At 42.4% G+C, this 22,024-nt stretch overlaps 1 protein-coding gene across 2 annotated transcripts in view; it reads left to right on the top strand.

The window, feature by feature from the left end:
* The window catches only part of CWC25 (CWC25 spliceosome associated protein homolog), a 33,937-nt gene extending 12,445 nt beyond the window's left edge, over window positions 1–21,492 (top strand). The window contains exons 4-10 of one of the 2 annotated variants that reach the window (XM_082442385.1): window positions 1,197–1,266; window positions 1,965–2,092; window positions 2,759–2,822; window positions 3,445–3,656; window positions 4,037–4,135; window positions 19,361–19,522; window positions 20,006–21,492. In XM_082442385.1, coding sequence (XP_082298511.1) covers window positions 1,197–1,266; window positions 1,965–2,092; window positions 2,759–2,822; window positions 3,445–3,656; window positions 4,037–4,135; window positions 19,361–19,522; window positions 20,006–20,120 — 850 coding nt within the window. In that variant the 3' untranslated portion in view covers window positions 20,121–21,492. Of the gene's footprint in view, window positions 1–1,196; window positions 1,267–1,964; window positions 2,093–2,758; window positions 2,823–3,444; window positions 3,657–4,036; window positions 4,136–18,709; window positions 18,819–19,360; window positions 19,523–20,005 lie in introns of those variants that run through there. The other variant, XM_082442386.1, reaches the window with a different exon arrangement.
* Window positions 21,493–22,024: the final 532 nt, after the last annotated feature.

Here is a 22,024-nt window from a genome sequence, read left to right as displayed (position 1 = left end):
TTCAAGGTTCATCCATGTTGTAGCATGTATCAAAATTTCCTTCCTTTTTAAGGCTGAATAATATTCTGTTGCATGTGTATACCACATTTTTTAATACATTCATCTGTCGTGCACATTTGGGTTATTTCCACCTTTTGGTTATTGTGAATAATGCTGCTATGAACATTGGTGTACAAATATTGTGCATATTATTTTATAAACTCCTTTTTATCACCTAATCATATATATGGGACATTTTTCTATGTTGCTGACTATGCTGCTGTCACATCATTTTTAATATCTCTATTGTATGGATATACCATAATTTATTTATTTATTTTTAAACATTTTTTTGACACCTTCCCTTTCTTTTTTTTGTTTTTTTAAATTTTTATTTATTTATTTTTGGTTGCGTCGGGTCTTAGTTGCGACACGCAGGATCTTTCATTGTGGCGCGCGGGCTCTCTAGCTGTGGTGCGTGGGCTTAGTTGCCCCAGCATGTGGGATCTTAGTTCCCTGACCAGTGATTGAACCTGCATCCCCTGCATTGGAAGGGGGATTCTTAACCACTGGCCCACCAGGGAAGTCTCTACCATAATTTATTAATATTCTCCTGTTGGATCCCTAACTTGTTTCCAAGTCTTCATTGTTACAATATGAACACCTTTTTAGTGACCTTCCTTGATTATATCCTTTCAGCAACAAATTCTTGAGGAAGCATTTGTAAGATTAAAGAGTTTGTGAGTATGTACAGGCTGTGATAAATGTTGCCGAATTGTCCTCCGGGAAGGTTGACCAGTTTACCCTCCTATGAACACTATGTGAGAGTAAGACTTCTTGAAAGAGGAATCCATTCTGTTTATTTCCCAGGGGTTATCATGCTAAACAGTGGAGGTAGTATTGAAATGTTGCATACGTTTGATACACAAGATGACATACATTTACTTGACCAGTTGGGAAGCCCTGAGCATGAAGCTTAACAAGCAACAGACCAAACTCACTTTCTTGCACAACAGGGAACCAGTGTGAACTTTCCCCACAATATTCAATCCCTTATGCAGATTTCTGGCTTCCACACAATCATGCAGATTGCACCATGGGGCCTGTCTGCCTGCCTTGAGAAAAACGATTCCTGTATAGAATTATGGAGAGTAGAATGAATGATTTAATCCCCTTTTCTGAAAGAAAGAATCATGATTTTTATAACTTCTCTTTAGGAAGAAAGAAGAAGAGAAAAAAAGAGAGGTATTGAATAATCCTGTGAAAATGAAGAAAATCAAAGAATTGGTAAGTAGTACATCAAATAAGCATCAAGAGCTACTTAACATGAAAACTCCTCTCCATTTACTCTTACGAGAGGGAAAGCAGAATGGCTTTAAACATTTTTGTCTTTTAGAGACCTTCTCCTGGTGATTTTGTGCAGTCTTAACATATAAAGCTTAATTATGCTTGATTTTCTCTTTTATGTCCTTTGGTTGGAAAAACAGTGTGTTATATCATTCTTCCAGAAGAAGAGGGGTATTGGGATATGCCTGTGGAAAGCAGGATCACGCAGTGTGTTCAGGAGATCAGGTGGTATCAAGCCTTTAGGGCCCATTCATCACTCATGTAACATATTATGTGATTGTTTCTTGGATTAGTTGGTAAGGAAAATTTAAAGATTGATCTTGTGGTCCCTGATTACTGTCAGCGGAGTTGCAGTCTTTTGACAAATGGGAATTCCTAGGCAGTGGTTCTGGGGACTGTTTCAAAACACAGATTCCCAGCCCCACCCACCAGAGAGTCCGTTCAGTAGTCTAGGGGCGTTTGTGCACAACCAGGGTCCAGACCCTCCACTCTTGTCGACAGGGGACGCCTGATCATGTCCTGGACCCCTGTAGACCCTGAGGCCTGGAGGCAGGTAGTTTACACATGACCCCATCCCCTCAGAGGGACTGACAGGGGTCCCAGTAATCTTGCGCGGTTATGTTCTGGGCATTTTCTAGTTGCAAATGAGTCTGGAAAAAAAGGAGAAGAAGAAGAAGAAGGAGAAGAAAAAGAAGCACAAGAAACATAAGCACAGAAGCTCAGGCAGCGATCGTTGCAGCAGCGAGGATGAGCACGGCCGGGAGAGGTGAGCGTGTGGAGCGGCCTCCTGCACCGTTGATTCACTCACTCATTCATTCCACAGATACGAACTGAATACCTGCTCCAGGCCAGGAGCCACCAGGTTCTGGGGGTTCAGTGGAGAACACTTGCACACCAGCCCTCTGCCCCCAGAGCTGGCCAGCTAGCACTTGAGTTCCCGGAGCAGTTGGCGAAACCCCAGGGGAGCTGGCTGTAGCTGTGTCAGTCTTAGGTCAGACGTCCTGGATATGACTTTCATCTCAGCTCTTGATTCCTGCAAGACTTAAGTGGGTTTTATGGAAGCTTTTTTTTTTTTTTTTTTTTTTTTCAAATACATTAATGGGCCCATCTGGACCTGTTCTGTGTGTCTTCTTTGCGGGAGCTGCCAGCGCTGTCTCTGCTGACTCACTCGTAGTCCTTAGAATAGCAGCACGAGGTGAGAGGAGAATGTGCTCGGGTGCTGGGGCTGGAAAGCAAGGCCCACGGTTTTTCGCAGGAAAAACATGACTGTGCTGATGCATCTTCCAGCAAAGATAGAGAAACACACTCCCATGTGAGAGCCGGCAGGTGGGAAAGGTCACGTTTGAAACAGGAAGCACGTCTCAGCACAAGAGCTGTAAACTGGACCTTTAGGCATTTTCTTTTTCAATGAGTATGTGTTTTAATCTCTTAGATCTCAAAAGAAGATGGCAAATTCTTCCCCTGTTTTGTCCAAAGTCCCTGGATATGGCTTACAGGTAAGGATATGGGCTTCTCAAAGGGAGTGACCGTGGGACTGGAACGTGCCAACCTGGCTGCCTTTTTGGACACAGAGCATATTTAGCAGCCAATCAGACATGCGGAAGGAAGGGAGTTTGGGCAGCACAGACTGGAGAACAGGCCCATTCCTTATCCCTGAGCCTCTGACTATGGCTGAGGGCCCTCTGAGCAGAGAGGCTAAACTACCAGTGGGCGTTTAGGCATTCCGTCCATCCCTCTGCATATAACTTACATGAAATGCGTACATTTTAAGGGTTGATGACTTTTTGATAAATGTACATCCCTCTGGATTCCTTTTTTCCCCTCAGTATGTTTAACCTGAGGTCCTCTCCTCCATATTCTGCCTCCTGCTCCTCCTTAGGCTGTAGCAAAGAGCCAAGCCAATTTAGGTGGTTGGGTGATACATCCTTTCAGAGCATTCTGAGGATAACTTTCCTAAGTTTATACAGCTCTCAGTGATAACTATGTGATGGGATTGGTATACCCAGTTGGCTCCTTACAGAACCTCAGTGCTTATTCATTTTCTTGTTTCACTGCATCTTCTCCTGAGCTGCTAGATTTTCCTATGAATAGCTTTTCTTCCTTTCCTTGATGATATAGGTCAGGAACTCTGACCATAGCCAGGGACTGCAGGGTCCTCTGACAGCTGAGCAAAAGCGAGTGCGTGGGCTGAAGAATTACTCCAGGTCCAGAAGCCCCTCTCCCTCACCTCCGAGACATGCCAGCAAGAAGAGCACCAGAGAAGCAGGGTCTCGGGACAGGAGGTCTCGATCCCCGGGCAGAAGGTCACGGTCCCCAAGGCCAAGCAAACCGTAAGTATGGGAATTCAGTGGGAAATAACCTGTGAATGTGGAGGCCTGGTTACAGCTGGTATTTGCTTTTAGCGATGTCTGTTCATCAACTCTTCCAAATGTCTTTGCTTTGTTATTATCTTTACTTTTTTTTTTTTTTTAATGTAAAGCTCAGACCCCTAGAACTACATATTTATATATGTGGAATCTCTAGAGTGAGATTAATACCAAATCTTATGTATCCTTATGCCTTTGTTTTTCTTCCACTTCTTCCCTCTATTTTCTTCAATTTGGATTATAGTTCTAAAACTGTTAGCTTTTCTTCCATCATTTGAGGGACATGATAAAAGCCACTGTATTGAAAAAGCTCTTCTCCTCTCTGCCCTCTGTATCTGTTACAGGCACAACTCTAAGGTAAATAGGAGAGACAGAGGCCGAAGTAAGAGCCTATCACCTAAAAAAGACATCTACCAAAGGCGGCATGCTCATGGGTACACCAGGTGAGTCAAGAGCCCAGTAGGTTAACTTCAGACTTTCAGGCCTGAGTCTTGGAATGGCTCAGACCAGGGCAAGTGGATAATCTATATCACCTTTTTTGCCTACCCCTCTTTTATTCATCTTGGTCAACTTTTAACCATCTGCCCTGCCCCCCACCCCACGCGAGTCACATTGAAAGGACAAAGTAAATAGTTTTGAACTATTGAACTAATGACCAATTCACTAAGTGACTGTCTCTCAACACCTGTAAACATGTTACTCTCACAGAGATTTCTACAGGAAGCTTTTCTTGAGAGTGTGCTCCTTTCCTGAGGCATCAGCTGAAAGGGAAGCAGGAAGGTGGTCTCCTTGAGGGCAGACACCCTAAGATAAACTCTGTGTTTGAGTTGGGTGTGGTGTGGGTCAGACAGAACATGGGTGTGCAGTCATGGGACCTGAGGGGAGTTGGCTGTGCCCATGAAAGGCTGTCCCTAGGGGTCTCGATTGCTCTTAGAAGTTTAGATGAGGGAATTCCCTCGCAGTCCAGTGGTTAGGACTCGGCGCTTTCACTGCCGTGGGCTCCAGTTCAATCCCTGGTCAAGGAACGAAGATCCCATTAAAAAAAAAAAAAAAAAAGAAAGTTTAGTTGACTTGGGCAACTTTTCTGTACTTCCTTTAACTGCCTCCCCTAGTTGGCTGCACATTAGAATCACCTGGAAAGCTTAAAGAAAAACCAAAATCCCAATCAATCCCTTGCTGCACCCCAGCCCTATTACATCATAATCTCTGGGGATGGGCCCAGACATCAGTTTTTTTTTTTTTTTTTTTTTTTGGCTGTGTTGGGTCTTCGTTTCTGTGCGAGGGCTTTCTCTAGTTGTGGCAAGCGGGGACCACTCTTCATCACGGTGCGCGGGCCTCTCCCTATTGCGGCCTCTCCTGTTGTGGAGCACAAGCTCCAGACGCGCAGGCTCAGTAGTTGTGGCTCACGGGCCCAGTTGCTCCGCGGCATGTGGGATCTTCCCAGACCAGGGCTCGAACCCGTGTCCCCTGCACTGGCAGGCAGATTCTCAACCACTGCGCCACCAGGGAAACCCTAGACATCAGTATTTTTAAAGCATCCCAGTAGTTCCAGTGCACAGCCAGCACTGAGAACCACTGAGAGTTCATAACAACCTCTTTTATTCACTATGCTGTTAGAAGAGAGGCAAACCCTAAAGTCCCTTTTAACTTTTAATTGCCTGATTCCCTAAGTTTAAGGTTTCATTTTCACTGGCAACTTTCCAAAATACCCAGGTACATATTTCCCTGCCTTCCCAGAGAGGGAGGGTATATTATGCATAATTTAATCTTTTATTGGTGACACTGGGTCAGTTCTTCAGCTGTGCTGTCATTCATGCTGTTCTTAGGGATGGATGCTCATGAGTGTGTATTTTTTTTAATGTATTTTAAGGCTCTTGGTCAGCTTTTTCAGATCCCGCTTTGTTTTTCTGTCTCTTTTGCCATCTGCCATCACTTAAATTTGTCTCACTTTGTCAGCCTTTCTTATCGCCCTTAGAATCTTTGTTGAATTTTGTGATTTAAAATGAGTTAGAATAAACAACAAGGTCCTACTGTATAGGACCAATAGACCAATACTTCAATAAAGTGTTTTTTTTTATAAATTTATTTATTATTTTTGGCTGTGTTGGGTCTTCGACGCTGCATGCAGGCTTTCTCTAGTTGCAGCTAGCAGGGGCTACTCTTCGTTGCGGTGTGCGGACTTCTCATTGCGGTGGCTTCTCTTGTTGTGGAGCACGGGCTTTAGGCATGTGGGCTTCAGTAGTTGTGGCACTTGGGCTCAGTAGTTGTGGCTCACGGGCTCCAGAGCTCAGGCTCAGTAGTTGTGGCGCATGGGCTTAGTTGCTCCACGGCATGTGGGATCTTCCTGGACCAAGGCTTGAACCTGTGTCCCCTACATTGGCAGGCAGATTCCTAACCACTGTGCCACCAGGGAAGTCCCAGTAAAATTTTAAAAAATAAATAAATAAAGTGAGTTAGAGCCCTCAAGACTTCTGTCTTCCAGGAATGGAAACAGAAACTTGAAAGCATGGATTCTGTGATATCTCTTTGTTTTGGTTTGGTGTTCCAGGTAGTTGAACACCAAAGATGTAACCAAGATGGTGCTGAATTAAGACAAAAGAAAAGTTATGGCTGTAAAACCTTTCTTAGCACTATTTACACTGTTTCTCAGATTGAGAGTCACTGGATATTTCCTCAAGGGCCTGAGAGTTCTGTAAGAATTTAAAAATTTTTTGAGTTCTCTTTTGTATGTATGTTTTGTTTTAATTAGTGACCTAAAACAACTTACTTGTCAGCTGAAGGATGAAGCTTCTCTTTAGCAGTGAGGTTCTCAATTTAAAGCGATTTTTATAGACTAAGACTTTTTTTTTTTTCTCTTAAGTTTTTTTGGGGGGACTGGGGGATTCCACATTATTTTTCCATTGCTTTCAGTGCTTCCTAAATTTCTTACAGTCAACACAGCACTTTTAAAAAACATTTATTCCAGTATAGTTGATTTGCAATGTTGTATTAATTTCTGCTGTACAGCAAAGTGATTCAGTTACACACACACACACACACACACATATATATATATATATATATATACACATTCTTCTTCATATTCTTTTCCATTATGGTTTATCACAGGATATTGAATACAGTTCCCTGTGCTATACAGTAGGACCTTGTTGTTCATGCATTCTATATGTGATAGATATCACAATTTTTTTCTTTTTTTTAATTTATTTATTTAATTAATTTATTTTTGGCTGTGTTGAGTCTTCCATGCTGTGCGTGGGCCTTCTCCAGTTGCAGTGAGAGGGGGCCACTCTTCATTGTGGTGTGCAGGCTTCTCATTGTGGTGACCTCTCTTGTTGCAGAGCACGGGCTCTAGGCGTGCGGGCTTCAGTAGTTGTGGCGTGCAGGCTCAGTAGTTGTGGCTCGCAGGCTCTAGAGCACAGGCTCACTAGTTGTGGTACACGGGCTTAGCTGCTCCGCGGCATGCGGGATCTTCCTGGACCAGGGCTCGAACCCGCGTCCCCTGCATTGGCAGGCGGATTCTCAACCACTGCGCCATCAGGGAAGCCCCACAACACTTTTATAATTTAAAAAAATGTGTATGCTCAAAACAAACTAACAAAAACCACTACTATAAGGTCACACCCCAGAAGTGGCTGAAATTCCTTCTGTTGGGCTTGTAAATTGCCCAGAACAAAGGTGGCAATAGGAAATAGAAAATGGAGTTACTATTCTTGCATTAATTGCTATTATTAAGGCACAATTTCTTTAATTGTTTTGATCAAATAATAGACAACCTTTTTTTAAAGTATAGTTTATTTATAATATTATATCAGTTTCAGGTGTACAACATAGTGATTCAATATTTTTATAGATTATACTCCATTTAAAGTTATTATAAAATATTGGCTATATTCCCTGTGCTGTATAATATATCCTTGTATCATATTTATTTTATACATAGTAGTTTGTACCTCTTAGTCCCCTACTCTTATCTTGCTCCTCCTCCATCCCCCTCCCCACTGGTAACCACTAGTTTGTTCTCTACATCTGTGTGTCTGTTTCTATATTGTTATAGTCATTCATTTGTTTCATTTTTTTAGATTCCACATGTAAGTAATAACATACAACCTTTCTCTGTCTGACTTATTTTTACTAAGCATAATATCCTCCAAGTCCATCCATGTTGTTGCAAATGGCAAAATTTTCGTTCTTTTTTATGGCTGAGTAATATTCCATTATATACCACATCTTCTTTATCCAGTCTTCTGTTGATAGACACTTAGGTTGCTTCATATCTTGGCTATTATAAATAATGATGCTATGAACAGTGGGGTGCATGTATCTTTTCAAATTAGTGTTTTTATTTTCTCTGGATGTATACTCAAGAGTGGAATTGCTGGGAATTCCCTGGCAGTCCAGTGGTTAGGACTCTGTGCTTCCACTGCAGGGGGCACGGGTTCGATCCCTGCTCAGGGAACAAAGATCTCGCATGGTGTGGCCAAAAAAAAAGAGTGCAATTGCTGGATCATGTGGTAGTTCTATGTTTACTTTTTTGAAGAACCTCCATACTGCTTTCCATAGTGGCTGCACTAATTTACATTCCCACCAGCAGGGTAAGTAGGGTTCCCTTTTCTCCACATCCTCACTGACCTCTGTTATTTGTGGTCTTTTTGACACCAGCCATTCTTCAGCTGTGAGGTGATATCTCATCGTGGTTTTGGTTTGCATTTCCCTGATGATTAGCAATGTTGAGCATCTTTTCATGTACATGTTGACTATAAGAAGACTGGCCAACATGCACAAGGAGATATAGAAGACTATATCTTCTTTGGAAAAATGTCTATTCAGGTCTCCTCATTTTTTAATTGGGTTGTTTGTTCTGATATTGAATTGTTTGAGCTGCTTATGTAATTTGGATATTAACTCTTTGTCAGTCATATCATTTGCAAATATATTTTTCCCATTCAGTAGGTTTTTTTTTTAAATCAGTTGTAGTTCTTTTTTTTTAAGTTAATTAATTAATTAATTAATTTTTGGCTGCATTGGGTCTTTGTAGCTGCACACGGGCTTTCTCTAGTTGCAGCGAGGGGGGGCTACTCTCCATTGCAGTGTGCGGGCTTCTCACTGCAGTGGCTTCTCTTGCTGCGGAGCATGGGCTGTAGGTGTGTGGGCTCAGTAGTTGTGGCGTGCGGGCTCAGTAGTTGTGGCTCATGGGCTCTAGAGCGCAGGCTCAGTAGTTGTGGCTCACGGGCTTAGATGCTCTGCGGCATGTGGGATCTTCCTGGACCAGGGCTTGAACCCATGTCCCTTGCATTGGCAGGTGGATTCTTAACCACTTCGCTACCAGGGAAGTCCCAGTTTTTTTGTTTTGTTGATAGTTTCCTTTGCTGTGCAAAAGCTTTCAAGTTTAATCAGGTCCCATTTGTTTATTTTGGCTTCTGTTTCCTTTGTCCGAGGAGACAGATCTAAAAAAATAATTGCTGTGACTTATGTCAAAGAATGTTCTGCCTATGTTTCTTTTTCTTTATATTATTTTTAAAAATATCTTTATTGGATTATAATTGCTTTACGATGTTGTGTTAGTTTCTGTTGTACAACAAAGTGTGAATCAGCTATAAGTATACATATATCCCCATATCCCCTCCCTCTTCAGCCTCCCTCCCATCCTCCCTATCCCACCCCTCTAGGTCACCACAAAGCATCGAACTGATCTCCCTGTGCTATGGTGCAGCTTCCCACTAGCCATCCATTTTACATTTGGTAGTGTATGTATGTCAGTGCTACTCTCTCACTTTGTCCCAGTTTCCACTTCCCCCTCTGTGTCCTCAAGTCTGTTCTCTACATCTGCGTCTTTACTCCTGCCCTGCCACTAGGTTCATCAGTACCGGTTTTTTAGATTCCATATATGTGCGTTAGCATACAGTATTTGTTTTTCTCTTTCTGACTTACTTCACTCTGTATGGTAGACTCTAGGTCCATCCACCTCATTACAAATAACTCAATATCGTTCCTTTTTATGGCTGAGTAATATTCCATTGTATATATGTGCCACATCTTCTTTATCCGTTCATCTGTCGACGGATGTTTAGGTTGCTTCCATGTCCTGGCAATTGTAAATAGTGCTGCAATGAACATTGTGGTATGTGTATCTTTTTGAATTATGGTTTTCTCAGGGTATTTGCCCAGGAGTGGGATTGCTGGGTCATATGGTAGTTCTATTTTTAGTTTTTTAAGAAACCTCCATACTGCTCTCCAGAGTGGCTGTATCCATTTACATTCCCACCAACAGTGCAGGAGGGTTCCCTTTTCTCCACCCTGCCTCCAGCATTTATTGTTTGTAGATTTTTTGATGATGGCCATTCTGACTGGTGTGAGGTGATACCTCATTGTGGTTTTGATTTGCATTTCTCTAATGATTAGTGATGTTGATCATCTTCTCATGTGTTTGTTGGCAATCTGTATATCTTCTCTGGAGAAATGTCTATTTAGGTCTTCTGCCCATTTTTGGATTGGGTTGTTCTTTTGCTATTGAGCTGCATGAGCTGCTTATAAATTTTGGAGATTAATCCTTTGTCAGTTGCTTCATTTGCAAATATTTTCTCCCGTTCTGAGGGCTGTCTTTTTGTCTTGTTTATGGTTTCCTTTGCTGTGCAAAAGCTGTTAAGTTGCATTAGATCCCACTTGTTTATTTTTGATTTTATTTCCCTTAGTGTAGGAGGTGGGTCAGAGAAGATCTTGCTGTGATTTATGTCAAAGAGAGTTCTGCCTGTGTTTTCCTCTAAGAGTTTTATAGTGTCTGGCCTTACATTTAGGTCTTTAATCCATTTTGAATTTATTTTTGTGTATGGTTTTAGGAAGTGTTCTAATTTCATTCTTTTACATGTAGCTGTCCAGTTTTCCCAGCACCACTTATTGAAGAGGTTGTCTTTTCTCCATTGTATATTCTTGCCTCCTTTGTCAAAGATAAGGTGACCATATGTGTGTGGGTTTATCTCTGGGCTTTCTATCCTGTTCCATTGATCTATATTTCTGTTTTTGTGCCAGTACCATACTGTCTTGATTACTGTAGCTTTGTAGTATAGTCTGAAGTCTGGGAGCCTGATTCCTCCAGTGCCGTTTTTCTTTCTCAAGATTGCTTTGGCTATTGGGGGTCTTTAGTGTTTCCATACAAATTGTGAAATTTTTTGTTCTAGTTCTGTGAAAAATGCCATTGGTAATGTGATAGGGATTGCACTGAATCTGTAGATTGCTTTGGGTAGTACAGTTATTTTCACATTGTTGATTCTTCCAATCCAAGAACATGGTATATCTTTCCATCTGTTTGTATCGTCTTTGATTTCTTTCATCAGTGTTTTATAGTTTTCTGCATACAGGTCTTTTGCCTCCTTAGGTAGGTTTATTCCTAGGTATTTTATTCTTTTTGTTGCAGTGGTAAATGGGAGTGTTTCCTTGATTTCTCTTTCTGATTTTTTGTTGCTAGTGTATAGGAATGCAAGAGATTGCTGTGCATTAATTTTATATCCTGCTACTTTACCAGATTCATTGATTAGCTCTAGTAGTTTTCTGGTGGCATCTTTAGGATTTTCTGTCTATAGTATCATGTCAACTGCAAACAGTGACATTTTTACTTCTTCTTTTTCAATTTGGATTCCTTTTATTTCTTTTTCTTCTCTGATTGTTGTGGCTAAAACTTCCAAAACTATGTTGAATAATAGTGGTGTGAGTGGGCACCCTTGTTTTGCTCCTGATCTTAGAGGAAATGCTTTCAGTTTTTCACCATTGAGAATGATGTTGGCTGTGGGTTTGTCACATATGGCTTTTATTTTGTTGAGGTAGGTTCCCTCTATGCCCACTTTCTGGAGAGTTTTTATCATAAATGGGTGTTGAATTTTGTCAAAAGCTTTCTCTGCATCTACTGAGATGATCATATGGTTTTTATCCTTCAGTTTGTTAATGTGGTATGTCACATTGATTGATTTGCATATATTGAAGAATCCTTGCATTCCTGGGATAAACCCCACTTGATCATGGGGTACGATCCTTTTAATGTGCTATTGGATTCTGTTTGCTAATATTTTGTTGAGGATTTTTGCATCTATGTTCATCAGTGATGTTGGCCTGTAATTTTCTTTTTTTGTGACATCTTTGGTTTTGGTATCAGGGTGATGGTGGCCTCATAGAATGAGTTGAGGAGTGTTCCTCCCTCTGCTATATTCTGGAAGAGTTTGAGACGGATAGGTGTTAGCTTTTCTGTAAATGTTTGCTAGAATTCGCCTGTGAAGCCATCTGGTCCTGGGCTTTTGTTTGTTGGAAGGTTTTTGGTTTTTTTTTTGTTTTTTGTTTTTTTTTTTTTTTTTATAAATTTATTTATTTATTTATTTTTGAGTGTGTTGGGTCTTCGTTTCTGTGCGAGGGCTTTCTCTAGTTGCGGCGAGCAGGGGCCACTCTTCATCGCGGTGCGCGGGCCTCTCACTATCGCGGCCTCTCTTGTTGCGGAGCACAGGCTCCAGACGCGCAGGCTCAGTAGTTGTGGCTCACGGGCCTAGTTGCTCCGCGGCATGTGGGACCTTCCCAGACCAGGGCTCGAACCCATGTCCCCTGCACTGGCAGGCAGATTCTGAACCACTGCGCCACCAGGGAAGCCCTGTTTTTTTTTTTTAATAAATTTATTTACTTATTTGTTTTTTGTTTGTCACTGTGTTGGGTCTTCATTGCGGTGCATGGGCTTCTTATTGTCGTGGCTTCTCTTGTTGCGGAGCACGAGCTCTAGGCATGCGGCCTTCAGTAGTTGTGGCTTGCGGGCTCTAGAGTGCAGGCTCAGTAGTTGTGGCGCATGGGCTTAGTTGCTCCGCAGCATGTGGGATCTTCCCAGACCAGGGATTGAACCCATGTCCCCTGCATTGGCAGGCAGATTCTTATCCACTGTGCCACCAGGGAAGCCCCTGATGGAAGGTTTTTAATCACAGTCTCAATTTCAGTGCTTGTGATTGGTCTGTTCATGTTTTCTGTTTCTTCCTGGTTCAGTCTTGGAAGGTTGTGCTTTTCTAAGAATTTGTCCATTTCTTCCAGGTTGTCCATTTTATTGGCATATAATTGCTTGTAGTAATCTCTCATGATCCTTTGTATTTCTGCGGTGTCGGTTGTTATTTCTCCTTTTTCATTTCTAATTCTGTTGATCTGAGTCTCCTCCCTTTTTTTCCTGATGAGTCTGGCTAATGGTTTATCAATTTTGTTTATCTTCTCAAAGAACCAGCTTTTAGTTTTATTGATCTTTGCTATTGTTTCCCTCATTTCATTTTCATTTATTTCTTATCTGATCTTTATGATTTTTTTCCTTCTGCTAACTTTGGAGGTTTTTTGTTCTTCTTTCTCTAATTGCTTTAGGTGTAAGTTTAGGTTGTTTATTTGAGGTGTTTCTTGTTTCTTGCGGTAGGATTGTATTGCTATAAACTTCCCTCTTAGAGCTGCTTTTGCTGCAGCCCATAGGTTTTGGGTTGTTTTGTTTTCATTGTCATTTGTTTGTAGGTATTTTTTGATTTCCTCTTTGATTTCTTCAGTGATCTCCTGGTTGCTTAGTAGCATATTGTTTAACCTCCATGTGTTTGTATTTTTTACAGTTTTTTTTCCTGTAATTGATATCTAGTCTCATAGCATTGTGGTCGGAAAAGATGCTTGATACGATTTCAGTTTTCTTAAATTTACCGAGGCTTGATTTGTGACCCAAGATGTGATCTGTCCTGGAGAATGTTATCTGTGCCCTTGAGAAGAAAGTGTATTCTGTTGTTTTTGGATGGAATGTCCTATAAATATCAATTAAGTCCATCTGGTCTAATGTGTCATTTAAAGCTTGTGTTTCCTTATTTATTTTCTGTTTGGATTATCTGTCCTTTGGTGTAAGTGGGGTGTTAAAGTCACCTACTATTATTGTGTTGCTGTTGAGTTCCCCTTTTATGGCTGTTAGCACTTGCCTTATTTATTGATGTGCTCCTATGTTGGGCCCATAGATATTTACAATTGTTATATCTTCTTTTTGGAGTGATCCCTTGATGATTATATAGTGTCCTTCCTTGTCTCTTGTAATAGTCTTTATTTTAAAGTCTGTTTTGTCTTATATGAGTATTGCTACTCCAGCTTTCTTTTGATTTACATTTGCATGCAATATCTTTCTCCATCCCCTCACTTTCAGTCTGTATGTGTCCCTAGGTCTGAAGTGGGTCTCTTGTAGACAGCATGTATATGGGTCTTGGTTTTGTATCCATTCAGCCAGTCTATGTCTTTTGGTTGGAGCATTTAATCCATTTACATTTAAGGTAGTTATCAATATGTATGTTCCTATTACCATTTTCTTAATTGTTTGGGTATGTTATTGTAGGTCTTTTCCTTCTCTTGTGTTTCCTGCCTAGAGAAGTTCCTTTAGCATTTGTTATAAAGCTGGTTTGGTGGTGCTGAATTCTCTCAACTTTTGTTTCTCTGTAAAGCTTTTGATTTCTCCATCAAATCTAAATGAGATCCTTGCTGGGTAGAGTAATCTTGGTTGTAGGTTTTTCCCTTTCGTCACTTTAAATGTATCTTGCCACTCCCTTCTGGCCTGTAGAGTTTCTGCTGAAAGATCAGCTGTTAACCTTATGGGGATTCCCTTGTATGTTATTTGTTGCTTTTCCCTTGCTGCTTTTAATATTTTTTCTTTGTGTTTTTAGTTTTTGTTAGTCTGATTAATATGTGTCTTGGCATGTTTCTCCTTGGCTTTATCCTGTGTGGGACTCTGTGCTTCCTGGACTTGATTGACTATTTCCTTTCCCATGTTGGGGAAGTTTTTAACCATAATCTCTTAAAATATTTTCTCAGACCTTTTCTTTTTTTCTTCTTTTTCTGGGATGCCTATAATTTGAATGTTGGTGCACTTAATGTTGTCCCAGAGGTCTCTGAGACTGGCCTCCATTCTTTTCATTCTTTTTTCTTTTTTCTGCCGTGCGGCAGTTATTTCCACCATTCTATCTTCCAGCTCACTTATCCGTTCTTCTGCCTCAGTTATTCTGCTATTGATTCCTTCTAGAGTATTTTTAATTTTAGTTATTGTGTTGTTCATGACTGTTTGTTTGCTCTTTAGTTCTTCTAGGTCCTTGTTAAACGTTTCTTATATTTTCTCTATGCTATTTCCAAGATTTTGGATCATCTTTACTATCATTACTCTGAATTCTTTTTCAGGTAGTTTGCCTATTTCCTCTTCATTTATTTGGTCTTGTGGGTTTTTATCTTGCTCCTTTGTCTGTAAGATATTTCTCTGTCTTCTCATTTTGTCCAATTTACAGTATTTGAGGTCTCCTTTCCCTAGGCTGCAGGGTTGTAGTTCCTCTTGCTTCTGTTCCCTGCCCCCGGTGGTGGGGTTGGTCCAGTGTCTTGTGTAGGCCTCCTGATGGGAGGGCCTGGTGCCTGCGTTCTGGTGGGTGGAGCTGAGTCTTTTCCGTCTCCTGAGCAGGGCCGTGTCAGGTGGTGTGTTTTGGGGTGTCTGTGAGCTTAGTATGACTTTAGGTAGTCTCTGTGCTAATGGGTGGGTTTTTGTTCCTGTCTTGTTTGTTGTTTGGTGTGAGGCATCCAGCACTGGGAGCAGCTGGCAGTTGGGTGGAGCCATGTCTTGGATTCATATAGAGGCCTCCGTGAGAGCTCTCGGCGATTAATCTTCCCTGGGGCCAGGAATTCTCTATTCGTCCAGCATCCTGGACCTGGTGCGCCCACTCCAGAATCCCAGGCCCGACTTGTGGTTGAGGGACCAAGACCCTGCAAGTCGCTCGTCCCAGCAATAAAGGGGATTAAAAAAAAAAGACTAACAAACCCCCAGACAAATGGTAAACAGTAAAATCAAACAAACAGAAGCAAGGAAACAGGCACACACACAAAAGAAACAAGAACAGAACCAAATAAATCAAATAGCAAGGGAACAACCAGACAAACAAAAGAACCCAAGAACAAAATCAATTAAGAAGAAAGCTGACAAAAACCCCAAACCAAAAAACAAAACCAAAGCAGAGTACCAACTGAAGAATGAAGCAAAGAAACGAAACAAACCAACAAAAAATGATATAAAAAAAAGAAGAGAGAGAAAGGGGAAAGAAGACAGAACAACAGAAAAGCAATGTAGAAACAGAAATATAAAAAAATAAAATAGAAAATATATTAAAGAAAAAAAGAAAAAGACAAAACCCTGGAGAAATGGTAAAAACAAAATCAAACAAACAAGAGGAGAAACAAGGAAACACATACTCATGTAAAAGAAACAAAAACAGAGCCAAATAAAACAAAAAGCAAGAGAACCAAATAGAAGAACTCAAAAATGAAATCAAACAATTAGGATTAAAACTAACAAAAACACATAATCTAAAAACAAAACCAAAGCAGTGTGCCAACTGAAGAGTAAAGCAAGGAAACAGAACAAACCGATAAAAATGATTAAAAAAATAATAATAATGAAAGAAAATAAGAAGGGAAAAAACACAGGACAACAGAAAAACAAAGTAGAAATGAAAAGATAATAAAAATAAAAATAAAGAAAATGAGGGGGCTTCCCTGGTGGCGCAGTGGTTGAGAATCTGCCTGCCAATGCAGGGGACACGGGTTCGAGCCCTGGTCTGGGAAGATCCCACATGCCGCGGAGCAACTGGGCCTGTGAGCCACAATTACTGAGCCTGCGTGTCTGGAGCCTGTGCTCCGCAACAAGAGAGGCTGTGATAGCGAGAGGCCCGCGCACCGCGATGAAGAGTGGCCCCTGCTTGCCACAACTAGAGAAAGCCCTCGCACAGAAACGAAGACCCAACACAGCCATAAATAAATAAATTTAAAAAGAAAGAAAGAAAATGAGGAAGAAAAAAACAAGGGAAAAGAACACAGAACAACAGAAGAGCAAAGTAAAAATAGAATTGTATAAAAAAATAAACAATAAACAATAAAAATATGTAATAAAACATGGAGATCCCAAAAGACTGAAAAAAAAAAACTAAAGCAACAACAAACAAAAAAAGAAAAACCAAAAAAAAAGCTAGAACCAACAACAGAATGAATCAAAACATAATAAAATTAATAGTAATAATTATGTTTCCCTGGGGTCTCTGCTGTAAGTGTCCTTGCACATGCCATGAGCCACAGCCCACCTCCGCCTCCCCAAGAGGCTCCTCTGCCTCTGGGCTGGTCTCTGGACCTGCTGTGGGCCCTGTGAGCACCACTCAGACTCTGATCTGGCCCAGTTCCTGTGTGTGCTTGCCCCCAAAGTCCACAGCTGCCAGAGCTAGACCGTTTTCATTTGTGGGAAACACTCATTGTCTACTCAGATATTCCATAGACGCAGGGTCTACCTAGCTGATCCTGGGGATTTAATCTGCAGCTTGTATAGCTGATGGAAAGATTTTCAATCTTCTTCCTTAGTTACCCTGTCCCTGGGGTTCAGCTTTGGTTTTATCCCCACCTCTGTGGTCCACCCACAGGAGTCTGGTCCTGAGGCTGCCTTGGAGCTCTTGGGTCTGCCCCTGTGAGAATGGGGTGCAGAGGTGGTCTGACTGCTTGGATCGCGGGAGCCCGGGCCGTGCCAAATGCGCAGGGAAGCCGGCAGCCGTGGGCGCAAGAGATATGGCCCTAGTGAGGGCCTTTTCTGGCGCCTGGCATAAGGCACGTGAGGGCCAGCCCTGGCCGGGGTTTTTCTGGCATCCGGCAGCAGGCGTGTGAGGGCCAGCCCTGAGCGGGCTTCTTTTATTGTCGTTGGCAGGCGCTGGCGTGTGGGGAGAGAGAGGTTACGGTAGTGGCTCCTCCCCATGCATGTGACTCAGCAGTAGTGCCTGCTTCCCTCAGTTCATCTTCCCACATCCAACAGCAGTTCTCACTCTGGGCCCGTTCTCCAATCCCCACGCACCAGCTCCCAGCCCCCTTGCACACCTGTGAACACACATCCCAGTCCGGGGCACACAGGCCCATGGTACGGACCATCTGTGTATTTCTCACTCTGTCCCGTCAGCCACAGATCGGCTGCTTCACCCTCTTCCAACAGCCTCAAATGCTTCCCTTCTGTCCCAATCGATTTCCCCGTCGGAGAGGGGGTTTCCCCGAATTCAGGACTCTCTCCTCTGCTTCAGCTCCCCCGCCCCAGGGTGTAGGTCCCATCCGCTTCCTTTCCTCCTCCTTCTCCCTTCATTTTTTTCCGTCCTACCCAGTTATGCAGGGATCTTTATAGTCCTTTCCGGTGTCCAAGGTCTTCTGCTAGTTTTCAGCCAGTGTTCTGTGAGAATTGTTGTATCTATAGATGTATTCCTCATGCATCTGTGGAGAGAGATGAACTCCACGTCCACTTACTCCTCCGCCATCTTGAGTCTCTCTGCCATATTTCTTCTAGGAGTTTTATGGTTTCCGGTCTTACATTTAGGTCTTTAATCCATTTTGAGTTTATTTTTGTATGTGATGTGAGAAAATGTTCTAATTTCATTCTTTTACATGTAGCTGTCTGGTGTCATTCTCCTGTGTGGTTCAATTTCTCAGAAACTACTGGAGGGTCTACCCTCTGGAGGGTCTCCTGTAGACGTTTGGGAGAGTAGTTACTGGCTTCCCTGAGTCAGGCATGAGGACCCCAGAATGTCTTAACTGCTTCTTATACAGACCTTAAATTAGTCCCTTTGTTTTCAACCCTGTGCACCGCCCTCCAAAGTGCTTGGTGCCTGCAGTCCCTGAACCTTTCCTGGGTTTTGCAGTGTGAATATCTTGCTTCTGATCAGTATCAGGCACTTAGGATTCAGTTTCCTCTAATCTGTTAAAGTGGTTACTACTCCTTCATCCACTTCCATCTTCAGACAGTTTGTTCACATCTCTTATCTAGTGTTATTTCCTCTTCCATCTTCTTGTGCTTTTATGTATTTTAGTTAGTGGGGTTTTTGAAGGGGAGGCTTTTCATTTCACTATAGATAACTAAATGTCAAATTTTAGTATCTTAATTTTCTCAAAATTGAGAAAAAATTGAGTCCCACTCCCTTATGGGACTCCGATAATTATTTTTCCTTTTAAAGGGGGATCTGTACATCACACCAATTTGAGAAGCAATGGATTTGGATGTCTGACATTGGTAAATAGTGATCGAGCTGGTTCATCACCTCCTCTTCTTGCTCTTCATTTGCAGTGAGTGCCAGGAAAGACCTACCTATTACTGTCTGAGGCTAAGGTGAATTCTTCAGGCATCTTGCTTCTAGCTTAGTCCTAAAGTGGTATACTCACGCACTACGTCCATGAATTTCTAAGCACCTCTAGTGGGTAGGTGGTAGATGTTAACCGTTACGTGGATGAACTTAGTCCCCTGTTTTATAAGTTGTTGAGCAAACAACTGGAATATAATTGCCATAGCCTGAGGCTCCTGATTAGTTCTCAATTTATTTTTTTTATTTATTGTTTCAGAATAATTACTCCAGAGATTATTGAGTGAGAGTATGGAATCCTTCACTAAAATCTTTGAAATTTGAGTGCAAGCACCTGAACAAGATGTTAGGAAGGAAGGAAACTCATGCTGAGTGTGGCACTGGGCTGGGCATTTCCGAGGGAAGAGAGCCATGGGCTGGAGAACCTGGGGTCCTACCTGGTTTCTCTTCTCCCTGTGGTGTTTCTCTTTTTTTTGTTGTTGTTGCTGGGAGAGAGGTAGACCTTAGGGTGATTTTTGTGTTCAACAGAAAGCTCTCATCAGAGGAGCTCGAGCGAAAACGGCAAGAGATGATGGAAAACGCCAAGTGGCGGGAGGAAGAGAGGCTGAACATCCTCAAGAAGCACGCTAAGGACGACGAACGGGAGCAGAGGCTGGAGAAGCTAGACTCCCGGGATGGGAAGTTTATCCAGTGAGTGCATCATTTTCCTGCCTATCAGCTTTCATGGCGATGGTCCCAAGGAGGCAGTTGGGCAACTGGTTCATTCACTGTGTTCCCAGTGTTTCTGTGTCTCTGCGGAGCTCAGCCCCCAGACACCATTGTTACTACTCCCAGCTTCTGGCCAGACAGTGGGATGTTTTTCATTTGAGGGGAGGCGAGGTGAATTGGTATTTTCACTGAATCTCCTTGGCCTTCTCCTAAGAATTCATGGCTCAGGAAGCCTTTTTCAAATGAAGCTTGGACTTATTTTCCAAAACAGATACATTTTCCTTATATATTTATAAAAAATTGAGTTCCAGATGGAGTCACTCGAAAGTTATCTACATGGGCTTAAGAGAGCTTGTGCTTCTACAGCTGCTTTATGGCTAGCAACCTGTTTCTTCTTATTCTGCCAGAGAGTTGACCAGTTGACAAATGCTTGTTACTTAACTTTCACCTGTCTTCTCTTCCCAGCCGCATGAAGCTAGAGAGTGCATCTACCTCCTCTCTGGAAGATCGGGTGAAGCGGAATATTTACTCTCTACAGAGAACCTCAGTAGCTCTGGAGAAGAACTTTATGAAGAGATGAAAGCCATCCCCTCTCCTGCTGGTTTTCCTGAAATTTCCAGGGAGGCTGCTGATCCCTTAAAAATTCTCTTTATAAGAGTTCAAATGGCTTCTTCCACAGATGTCAAACCACCACTGTTCAAAGTGACTCTCCTCCATGGATTCCCAAAACAGCCCACTTCTTTTGAGAACCAGTGTGACTTGCTCTGTGGGACCCTCAGTAACTTGCTGGGTGCAGAGCAGGTCTTAACAGTTTTTAAATGGGTGGGCACTGGAACATCTAGGTGTGAGCACTGATCTTGCTCTGGAAGGAGGCTCCCTTATGCCTCTTCCCTCCACCTGTGTGAACAAACCTACTCTGTCACCTCAGAATAGACTGGACCTTTCAGAAACCTCTCTCCCCAGAGTCACCCAGATAGTCTGTGCTTACCAGGGTAAACAAACATTTACTTGATTTAGTAGATAATGTGACAGATGATGTCAGATTAGGGCAGAGCCAAGGGAGTGACAAAGAATCTGGAAGGGAAAACAATGCAAAAAAAACCCCCTAAATGAACTGTTGAACTATTTGGACTATCTTTCAAACTGTAAAGTATATTGTGTATATGTACAAATGTATAATTTTTACATGCTTTTAAAAAAAGTAGTTAGCTTTGTTAGAATATCTTGTTTGGTAAGTGACTTTACTATGTAATAGAACCACATTGTATCTTGTTATCCAGTAACACAGTAAGGCAGGTCAGCTTTTCTTTCCTCTTGGAATCTGGCTAGTTGTGGAGGGGCCTGGGGTTTATTGATAGGATCTAGGGTATCTATCCATTTACACTGCTTACAGTCTCTGATGTGGGCAGTGCAGTGTTGAAGTCAAATGATTTTAGTAGTCAGGACCAAACTACCAGTATGCTCCCTGGCTCTTAAAAGAAAATATAATGGAAGCTGTTTATTTCATGGCTTCCCTTTTATCATGTAGTAATCTTATTACAATTCTAGATTTTCAGGAGTTGTTTGCTATTATTTTTTAGTCAGGTATTAAACAAAACAAAACAAAAAACCCAGACTCCTGGGATCCATCTCCTTGTCTTTACCCCTTTCCCTTCTCTTTTACCAGAAGCCCTCATTTGACCCAGGAAGTCCTAGGCACTCTTGACCCACACATTAGCTGGGCCAGTTCCTTGTTCTGCTAATTCCTAACTCTGCTTAAAATGAATTTGGATTTATATTTTTGAGCACTTATGATGCCAGACACTGTTATGCTTAAAACCCAGTCTTTCCCCAGAGAGAAAGTAACGCACACTTGTTATGCATTTAATCACCTTATCCTGCTTCCCTATACTAGGGTTAATTATGTCTTTTATTTTATTAATTGGTAATAAAGGCTACATTTATTTTTGTAACTGTGCAAAAAAGCCACCTGTGCTGAGTACCGAATTCCCATACAGAATAATATTGATCCGCGATTTGTGTCCAGTATAAAATGGAGAGCCTTAGTCGGAGCGGAATTATGTAACAAAGCGTGGACAGTTTACTCAAAGATTTCATCGAGTGAGCCAGAGAGTAAGACGATTATAATTCTCTGCCGAAGGATAGGTGTCTTACGGTGCCGGCCTGTCCCTGAACTGGACCCTTTGGCGGGAGGAGGTCGGCAGCCAGTGGGTGGGAGCGGGACCCATTCATAAAACCCAGGGCTCCCGGCTGGCTCCTCTCATTGGCCCTGGGGGGAGGAGGCGTGTCCTGCGGGTGGAGCGAGCCCGGGGGCCCAGGGGAGTGGGAAGATCCACGCCTGGGTGCAGCGAGGGGGCGTTTCTCTCCTTTCCCGGCAGGACTTTACCCCTCGCTGTGGTCCTCCTCTCTCCCCCGGGGTGGGGATGGTACGTCCCACCCTCCTCGCATTCCCGCCCCTCCGCCCCTCCTCCCCTCCGGAGCAGT

The sequence above is a fragment of the Balaenoptera physalus genome (assembly GCF_965194825.1).
Source record: "Balaenoptera physalus genome assembly, chromosome: 20".
Taxonomy (NCBI): Eukaryota; Metazoa; Chordata; class Mammalia; order Artiodactyla; family Balaenopteridae; genus Balaenoptera; species Balaenoptera physalus.
The sequence above is the reverse complement of the archived record's forward strand: the minus strand, read 5'-3'. Positions and strand labels throughout refer to the sequence as shown.